The sequence below is a fragment of the Staurois parvus genome, unplaced genomic scaffold (assembly GCF_062004578.1).
Source record: "Staurois parvus isolate SC_StPar_1 unplaced genomic scaffold, SC_StPar_1.0 ptg000052l, whole genome shotgun sequence".
Taxonomy (NCBI): domain Eukaryota; kingdom Metazoa; phylum Chordata; class Amphibia; order Anura; family Ranidae; genus Staurois; species Staurois parvus.
In genome coordinates, this window is record NW_028317848.1 from 7,596,200 (window position 1) to 7,606,774 (window position 10,575).

At 39.2% G+C, this 10,575-nt stretch overlaps 1 protein-coding gene across 5 annotated transcripts in view; it reads right to left on the reverse strand.

The window, feature by feature from the left end:
• Positions 1-10,575, reverse strand: part of ESRP1 (epithelial splicing regulatory protein 1) — a 96,951-nt gene that overhangs the window by 14,305 nt on the left and 72,071 nt on the right. For 3 of the 5 annotated variants that reach the window (XM_089666803.1, XM_089666795.1, XM_089666817.1), the window contains exons 11-12: positions 8,528-8,746; positions 4,626-4,824 (exon numbers count right to left, since the gene is read on the reverse strand). In XM_089666803.1, the coding sequence (XP_089522929.1) occupies positions 4,626-4,824; positions 8,528-8,746 (418 nt within the window). The remainder of the gene's footprint in view (positions 1-4,625; positions 4,825-8,527; positions 8,747-10,575) is intronic. The other 2 variants (XM_089666811.1, XM_089666823.1) reach the window with 1 other exon arrangement.

Below are 10,575 nucleotides of genomic sequence, written 5' to 3' on the forward strand. Positions count from 1 at the left end.
AAGACCTACCAACACTGTAGTTACTCTACAACTGGGCAAAGAGTTCTGTAGGTTCATCAAGAATAGGAAAAAAAAAAAAAAAAAAAAGGTGGAAAAACAAAACAATCACAGCAGTCCAAACACTAATAGGAAAGTAATACTACTGTTGACCTTCTGAAAATGCTGGTTGCCTGACCACTTGCCAATCCTCTGACCTATCAGAAATAAACTCACAATGTACCTAGTGGGCAGCTAAAGAGTTCTGGATTTCCTGGTTAGCCATCTTCTGTATTTTAAAGTTAGCGTATTGCATTAGAAGTGCAGATATTCCAATTGTTTATGAAAATGGAATATTCTATTATTAAAATGACCAAAGTAAACCTTAAGGGCAGAGTTACCATATTTACAGAGTATGTAAAGGGCTTAAAAAAAAAAAAGTGTGGATAGAGTAGGGAAGGATTAGACCCTTTTCCAAGTTTTTATTTTGGTCTGTGTCCCCTCTTTGTCCTTGTCACAACAAAGTGGGAGAAAACGCCAACATTTTAGAGCGGTCACCAAAACAAGAGGTGAGGGGCAAAAAAAGTTTGGTAAATGACTGGTAAACCGATATGTAAAAGTGCATATGAAACCCATAGCTCAAAACTTTTGCCACCTATACATTAACTGAGCCAAGCCACATTTGCTACAGAATTTGAATCATTCTTAATAAATAAAATCATATCTTGGTAACATCCTCCATATTTATAATTTGAGACACTGTTCTCCAGCTCAGAAAGTCACTCTTTCCACATTGTATATTTGATGCATAGTCCCTGGCAGCACATGGGACAGCCATACCAGGCAGAGCTTCATCTATCACAACATCTTAGTTTAACTGCCTTCAGATTGGTTACTCTACCCATGGATGTACATGGTGATGTGTTAGGAGTGGCTTTTATTTGAATCCACAACTGAGCTAATTTGTGAGATTAGACCAGTGAAACATTCTTCTGTTTATGACCTTTCGATCCCATGAATTTAACAGGTGTCCCTATAAAGCTTATAGCTCAATGCTGTTCAGAGAATTTCTACAACTCACAGAATAGCATTCAATCCAGTGTTTTTGCAACCTGAGATTGACGTACCAAATAGTAGTGAAATCAGCTATACTTTCAATAATGTATGCTGATAGTTTGCTGTCCTCATAGTGCATATAAGGGTTGTTACACATTGTGTACTTTACTATTAGACCTTTATTATGCATCTATTTGGTGGACATTAAAGGATGAGGACATTCTGAGATTGCCTGTCGTTTTATTGTATTGACTTATGCCCAACATTATGTTTAACCTTGATCACACTGATTTGATCTATATGGATGCAACCTTCTTTAATTGAGATTTTCTTGACCTCATTTTGAAAAAAGAGGTCATTAATTCAACAAAAATGGCAAAAATTTAAATTGTTGAGCTGTGACTTTCTGATAGGACAGTGTTTGGCTTTAAAATCTATACCTGGCCACTTATGAAACAAGCCACAATTTAACTATCCAAACTCCGGTATATTAGCAACCTCCTTTACCCACTCCTGCCCCCCCCCCCCCCCACTTCTCTCAACTAAATACTGGTATGAAAGAAAAAGCAAAAAAAAAAAAAAAAAACACCCACACAAAATATACATACCCAAATTCCACGGTCATGTGAAAATACTTCCCTCCTAGTTATTCCTGGGTCTCTCTTCAGGTGTCCATATTACTGCCTGCTTGGTGGAGGTGACATTTGCAGAAACCGGGTCCTCTCATAGGTTCCAGAGGCAGGAGCACTCATGCGGGCAGTGTGGGAATGAATATCCAAGATCATGAGCAGAGAAAAATGCCTACTCCCCAGGGAACGATATTAGCTTTGCTCATAGAGGAAACTGACTGATCCATTTTACTGCAGGAGGGCTTGGGGATAGTGGTTTGGAATCAAGACTGAGCAGTAAGGTAATTGATGCACAATGCACTATTTTTGCCTGAAGTTGGGCTTTAAGAGTTTATCTGCTTTACGGATAAGGCAAAATGTGATTTATAAAAAGGTTTGACTTTTTACATATATTGATACACAATTTTGTTTCCTTTTCATTGTTGTGATCAATTGAGCGTTTCCATTTTGGCCCCCTTATGCATCTTTATAATTTAGACAACATTACAAACACCAGACAATCTGAATTTGCCATGCTTACCCTGTTGCACATCTGAGTCTTAGTTCCTCACTTCAATTCACACTTTCCATTTGCTGCTGGGGAAGTTTATAACTTTCCTCAATGTGCAAGGTGAAAGACCAGCAACTGCTCCTAGATTCACTAATAGGAGAATTTGGTCCAAGTCCATTTTCCCCAAACCTGAAGCTAGTATTTTAGGGAATGAACCTGCATGGTCATCTTTGTCAATGGACATCATATCAGTAGTAGTTGTGGTAGTACATCCACTGACAGCACAATAGGATAGCCTTATGCAATCATTTACATTGTTTCTATCCTAATTGGTGTAATAGAGGTGTAAAACCTAATGGGGGGAGAAGTCTACTCAAGGTTCTATAAACCATATAAAGCCATTTATCTTGTGCCAGATTTTATATGGTCATGGGTCTCATCCGCAACCTCTACATGGTTTTCTTCTCTAGCTCTTAGGTTTATACAAGGAGGGAGTGTATTCATAAACTGCGAATGAACAGCTAAATTCAAGATTTTGAAAAAAGCCAAAATGTAATTATATTTGTGCTTTTGTGACTACCACCACCACCTTCTTCACAATGTTAGAGTTTATGCTGATGCAATGTTCACAATGTAAGAATCAACGCTAAAGTTTCTATTCTAGAGTTCAACACTTGGAAATTCTACGCAATGCAGGTAGGCAAGCAAACACTGCAATAAAGAATTAATGTATGATGCTCAATTTAGATAAGTGCCATTAGAAGGTGGATTTGCATGGAATCTGGTTAAAGCATAGAAAATATTTAAAAAGGTGCAACGCAAACGAATGTATATATTTGTGCAGGGCTGTATATGCTTCCATCAAGATCCATTGAGAGTGCAAGAATCAAGAATGCAGTTTCACACTTTGCTTTGGGCAAATAGCTTCTAGTCTACTAAAGTGACTTAAAGGGGAACTAAACCCAAAAACATCCAACTAACAGTACACAGTTAGTAAGTTTTATTTGTTTGCCATTTCTTCATATTGATGACCTTACACTACAACCGTTTTGAGGTAATAACCTTTGCTTTCTTAGTTGTCGCCTTGCTTGGAGAGTTGCAGAGCTGCTCTCCAGGACCTGTCAACCACACACCAGCCATTTCAAAGTAGACCAACAGAATGTTTAACAGTAGGGCAAAAATAAAGTGATGTTATTGCATCGCTATCAGGATCTCTGTTAGCTGTACAAAAAAAGGACAGCTGAAATCTGATTATGTTATTATTTGCAACACCACTGCATTAATTTAATCCAACTAATAAAAAAAAAAAAAAAAAAAAAAAAAAAGGGTCCAAATGGTTGCAGTAGTAAATACATGAAAGTAGTGCACTGCAGTGTTTAAGTTCAGCCATGGGACTATAAAAGGAGTTGATTTACTAAAACAGCAGGGTGCAAAAATTTGGTGCAGCTGTGCATGGTAGCCAATCAGCTTCTAACTTCAGCTTGCTCAGTTAAGCTTTGACAATAAAACGTGGAAGCTGATTGGTTCCTATGCAGATTTTGCACTCTCCAATTTTAAGAATTCAACCCCTAAGTCACTTAATGTACAAGTCCAACTGTGTCACTCTGTTCTGGTGACTACCGTTACCAAGACAGATGGAAAAAATCTAAAATTTCTAAAGTTGTCACCAGAAGAGATAAAAGAAAATCCTCCAATTAGGACACTTGTTTTGGTGACAAATGCCCAACGAGAATTCCTCTCACTTCTTGTTGATAGTCTAAAATTGGGAATGAGGAGAAATCTCCCCTAAACAATCATGTTTTAAATGAATGCAAGAAAAAAAAAAAAAAAAAAAAAAAAAAAGTGCCTTATCACTATGCTTTTTCCAGGTAAGCGACTGAATCAATCCAACTCTCACATGACAGATCTACTTTAAAACAAAAAAAAAAAACAAAAAAAAAAAAAAAAAAAAAAGAACACACAACATGCAGAGAGTATGACCCACAGCTAAAAATGTATCTGCTGAGAGTTTAGAGGTTCCAAGGGTTTACTGCACACCAGTATTGCAACTGATTAAAGGAAGCAAATAAGCATCACTATGAAATGGTGGCTACAATGGCTGACAGGTGAACAGGGTTAACAACTGTGCATCAGCTCATTCCAGGCATTATGTAAGACACCAAGTAGGTGTTTCAGTGCCAAGTTAAAACCATGACCTTGGCATGCAATCTCCACAGGTAAGGATAGCATTTCTGTTGACTTTTGCTTTAGTTCCCCTTTAAACGGGCAGCATAGACATACCATAGACATCCCATCGGCGCTCCCGAAATCTCATTCACCACCAGAGAATTGCAATCGTTGATTTTTATGTTCACAAAGTAAAAACACGATAAACGGCCAATGATGACCCAAAATACCCACAGGAAGGAAAGCAGTTCCAACACCTACCAGCTCAAAGCGCAGAGAAGCGGCAAGACCCTCAAGCCCACACTTACATGGTAACTTACATGGCGGCGGGGACAAGCCATTGCGATTTAAAGTTCCCCCCATTAAGACAAAGTTCATCTCCTCTGCAGAACATTGAAACACCTCCACATATCTGTCCTTCATGGTCTTCTTGTGACACTTCTGTGCTGCCAGGAACGCCCGCTCTGCCGACTTCATCTGAATGAAGGAGTCTCCCGATGGTCGGCCCTTAGGGGGGGGGGGGGGGGGGGGGGACACAACTGTTAATAGGATTCCAGACTAAACAAAAGTCAATAGCTGCAGGTAAAAGTTTTAGATGGCTTAGTAATCCATTATTAACGTTTGTTACTCCCAACATTTCATATTTCTGATATGTGTTTATGCTACCATGTACATGTATTAAACAAAGTACCCTCTTTTCTTGCTTCCCTTGTGTGAAGTACATGGTGACCCTGTCAGTCCCCTGATGTCCTTCCTCAAACAGGCCACACTAGGCATGTAAGCACATCGATCTAACTGTGGTCAGTTTGATGCATTGACCATATAGGCATATATAGGAGGCTGTACTACCAAGTAGAAGAGATTTCTGCTTACACACCTCCTGCACAGATCTGCATTGGGAAGATAAGTGTACTGTTGTTTCTCTGCCTCCCTGGTGACACCCCCTCCAGCTGTCTCAATCCCACCTCTGTAAGCCTCCTATGCAGCTAAGAACAGAAGTCATGAGAGAACTTCTAACACAAAAAAAAAAAAAAATTATAATATACTTTAAGGGCTTGTTAACATTAGATGCATGGTTGCATTTTACGAGCATTGTATACACACTGACAGACCTCATTCAGTTGGCTTAAAATGGGAAAACACAGATAGAAGGTAAACAAAACATACAGGCAACTGAATAATAACTAGAACCTCTGTCAGGTTTTGATTGTCTGTGGTCCTACTGCAAGGATTTCCTCAAAAATTCCTGTCTGGGTGAAATGGTTGTGATCAACATGGGAAAAGGAGGGAATCTCCAGCTTTTCAGATACATACTTATCAGACTAAATTAAACTTTGTCCTACGCTTATACAGGAATAGCAAGACAATCTTACAATCCCTGTCACCTGGTACATAGGTGGACAGCTGAATAGAGGATCCATTTCTCTTAAAATGTACCTGTACTGAAAAATGGCTACTGATTACCTCCTAAAATAATTGCCTGGGATATACTGTATATCATATCAAGCTATTTTCTTTAATGAAAGAATGACATTTCCATGTTTGTTCAGTAACTTCCACCTGTCCTAATACTAGTCTAGCCTTTTTACTATGTTTAAGCACTGTAGTTCCCTGGTTCCCAACCGGAACTATTTTTCCAGAAACTGGGAATCAGACCACCTCCTGCAGTTAGAAGGCGCTTTCTGCTTTTAGAAGCAGATTTCGGATATATTAGCTTTAATGAGCACTATCACAAAGCAGTTTAGTGGAACATTCGTACATATCCTTTGAACAATGAACCAATAAATTTGCCCAGTTGGGCACAGCGAGCATCGTGATTCTCCATACGCATTGTAACATTGCCCTGGGCTCCCTGCTGTTTTTAAAGCAACCATGCCTGAAAACTACAAGAGATCCCTCAGCACATGAAAGGTATTATGTGATAGTTTTCTTCCCGATTACATAATCTGAAGCCCAACGATGTAGTACATGCTTTCCAAGATTTAGTAACTGTATCCGCTATTGGCATTCTACCAGTCAGAAGCCTCCAATTCTAGGGATGGGCTACTCTTCATCTGATCTAATAGGGGTGAGTATTATGAAAAAAAGGTGAGGTTTGGACCAACAAGAGCTTTTATGTGGTTTTTAAAGGAATGGTTCACAAACAGGTTTAACCAGTAAGGTACAGTTGAATGACCAATAGGAAAAACTTTTCATGGATTTGAATTGTGTATCCTCAAAACTTTTTTTTTTCTTTTTATGGATGGTGTGGAGAAACATTTAAACCCCTGACAATTTTTATTTCTATCAAAGTGGTTTACATTGAGGAGATTAACCATCTTTATTTGTGACAAAGGCATAGAAAACCTACATTTGCAATCTTTCAACAGAAAAAGAGGGGAGGGTAAATCTTCCAGAAGGAACATCTTATCGGGTGACAACTGTCCAAGAGCGGAAATCCCCTTTGCAGGACACTCCTTTGAGGCAGGGGACACGGTTTTCACCCTTAACTATTCTAACCAAGAAAAATATTTTTGCAATACAAGAAATTTAATTGCCATGCACAGCTGTACTTCTGTAAATCCTTAGCTGCTAAAAAGGCAGTCCTTTTCCTCACACACCCACCACCCCCTCTCCTCATGACCACTATGTAACATGAACCAAAGTGTTAACTATGGCAGGATGTTAAAATAATGATTAAAGTTCTTGTCATTGAATAAATGGGAGTTGCCCAGTGCAAGTTTTTTTTCTTTGTGACCTTGGATAAGTTAATCTGTCTGCTTTAGTTGTACAGTAGAGGCTGTGTGCCTGTGCTTAGAGCCACAGGGATATGTATATTGACAGCTCCAGACAATAGCCCCACATTGTTTTATTGTACTCTGATGAGACTGGGAAAGGTGGCAAAGCAGCCTTCCAGCTTTGTCTCAGCTGCAGCATTCCTGCCTACCATCCATATACAGACCATAAAAAAATGACAGCAACTACAAAAAAAAGTTTGTAAACTTATAGTTCTATATTTGTCCCAGTTAACCCGTTTCCCAAAGGTAACTTCAATACAGACATACAACTTCTCAATCACAAGGAAATTTCTTAAAGCTCATAAGTCATTTAGAAGCCAAAAGGCACATGGTATAATGGTTATTCCACTTGGCAGACACTACCACACCATTTCTTCCTTGGAGCACTTGTCCACCTTGAGAGCTCAGAGGACTATTGCAGTTCCCCATGTAGTACAGGCAGTGCTACCTATGTCAGGAAAGTAGTAATTATTTCTTTTTACAAATTGGAACCACCTTTATAAAAGGTGACAGATGCCACGACTTGCTGAAGTAAGGGGACACCACTAAAAGTGCAACATCAGATTTTTGTATATACATCTTTAAAGAAATGCCTTTGAACTCTGCTGACTGAAGAAGCAAGGCATGCCTCTTTCTAGAACAGCCTATGACATGAGATAGTAAAAGCATGGTCTAGCCATTTTTTGTCTTTAGGAACAGGTCTTTGGCATAATATTGATCTGACATTTTAGAAAGTATGTCTTTATGACTATTGTCCCAAACCTCAACTAGCAGAATCTCTCATATCATAAGTTTTCAACTTCTCCATGGAGACTTTAAAGTGCAACTCCATCCAAAACATTTGTTCATGTTTTGGACATTTTGAGGAAGAGTTAGAATCTTTGTCTCAGTGAACAAAGCAAGGAAATAATCTCCTTAATGGAAAAAAAAGCCCTAACAAAAAACAGACATCCATAATTGGAACAAGATGAGGGAAATGTTCTTGTAGGGTCCTGTTGCTGTGTCTGTCCCTATTGAAGATCCAACCTTTGCCCCTATTTCCCCTCTCATTTGGGCTGCATGCCACCAAGAATCAGCTGTTCTTAGCAGTGGGAATGCACCAGTGTGTGCAATTAGCTATGGCCATCAGTCAGTACAAATCAATGATGTTGTGGAGGTGTTCACATGTCACTACATAACCGAGCAGTTACAAACTATTAAGTACAGATGTGTCATTATGTGCAAACATCCGCAGCACTTGTCAGCCCACCATAGACAAACCAGATTAGTGGCAGCACGACCCAAATCAGCTGTGCGGCCTGGACTCCAATAGTGCTCAGACACAAGGGTTGTAATAATAGCACACAATTGAGTAAAGCTGGGTAAACATTGCATGAAGGCATCTGTATTATAGATTAAAAGGAAATTAGCATATATCAAACAGTAAACTTTACCTGGTGGTTCAGCACCATGTGAACTCCATGGGTCCTGATGTCAGCAGAAAATTCACCCAAAAACTCCAAGATATCCTCTATTGTGGCAGCATAAGGAAGACCTCTCAGCCGTATACAGTCTCTGACATTGATTTGAGGGATAAATGGCTGAGGTAGTACTGGAATGATGGGTGGTGTTGGAAGAGGGATAAGAGGTGTAGAAGAGTATCTGTTCAACACCTGAAAAGAAAATTGTACGAGTAGAGTTTACAAAATGCCCTGTGTGTATGTAATAAATCACACACAATATACATACATGTTTTAACAGTTTAAAAAAAGGCTTCATTTTAACATTTGAAGAAATCTAGACACTCTGATCTTCTACAGTTAGGATGCACGCTTTGCCAGTGTTCCCAAACTGGGACATACATCGATCATGCATAACATTATGACCACTGACATGTAAAGTAAATAACATTGATTATCTTGTGACAATGGCACCCAAATGTGGGTGCGATATATTAGGGAGCAAATGAACATGTCCCTGAAGTTGATATGCTGAAAGCAGAAAATAATTGGCGTAAGCGTTAAGGATGTGAATAACTTTGGCAAGTGTCAAATTGTAATGGCTAGACTGGGTCAGAGCAAATGCAAAACTGCAGCTCTTCTTGGTCTGTAGTGGTCAGGACCTACCAAAAGTGGGCCAAAAAGGAAAACCGGCGAATGTGTCATGGGCGGCCAAAGCTCACTGATGCAGGTGGGGAGCAAAGATTGGCCTATGTAGTCCAATCCAACAGAAAGGTGTACAAACAGTGCATCACAATTTGTTGTGTAAGGGGCTGTGTAGCCACAGACCAGTCAGGGTGCCCATGCTGAGCAGTGTCCACAGGCAAAAGTGCCTACAATGGGCATGCAAGCATCAGAACTGGACCCCAGAGCAGAAGAAGGTGGCCTGGTCTGATACATTCAAAAACTATTCGAGTTACACAATGAGTTGAGGTTTTGATTTGACCTCCAAATTCTGATTTCAATCCAATAGTGCATGTATGGGATGTTCTGGAAAAGCAAATCTGATTAATGAAGGTCCCAACTCGAATCTTACAGGACTTAAGGATCTACTGGTGATGACTGTGCCAGATACCACAGCATACTTTTAGAGGCCTACTGGAATTCATGCTACAATAGGTTATGGTGGTGGTCATAATGTTATGACGGATCAGTGTATGTTGAGCAATGAACAGACATAGCTTACCATAGAAATAGCCACATTTCTACAGCCAGAAGAATGTGTATAAAATATTTACACACTCAAGATACCTTTTTTTTAATCTTCATTTATCTTTTATACAGAATATTGATGGTTAAGACAGCAAGTAGGTTTTAGAACTACAGCGCATCAGCTAGTTGTGTTTACACAGTGTTGGAATTCACATGGTTGAAGGTAAGGGGAAAAAAAAAATTACCACATTACATCAACATTGTTAAACATTAATAGAGTAATTACACGAACAACATGGAAGGTGGGGGAGAGACTATTTTATTCCTTAGGTGCTTCTGTCAAGTCTGGTTAAAATGGTGACATAATACTATGCATTACAATGTAAGGCTTTAAAAAGAAAATCTACACCAAATATGGCAAAAAAAAAAGTTAACCAGTCTGTTTTCATTTTAGATACAAGCTGACTGCAGTGTTAGTTGATTCACTGGGCCAAACTGTGTAGCATCTGATATTTTTATTGCGAGTAAGACTGGTTGCAAACCATAGTGGTGCACAAGAACACATGAACGTCTGGATGTTATGATAAGGCAGCACACTGACTTTCTAATACACAGATGTAAAAATGTAGGAAAGTGACAGCAGAAAAAAGACCAAGTGGTCCATTGAGTCTGGCCCACTTTTTTTATGTATACATTTCTATTTTTTGGGGGGGGATTTAGTTGTTTTAACTTTTTTGTTTGCGTATTCATCAATGTTTTTCTCAAGCCTGTGTGAAAACTGTTGATTGACTCCCTACCTCTGCCAAGCAACGACTACCCTTCTAAGATTAGTTTTGAACTTATTTATAAAA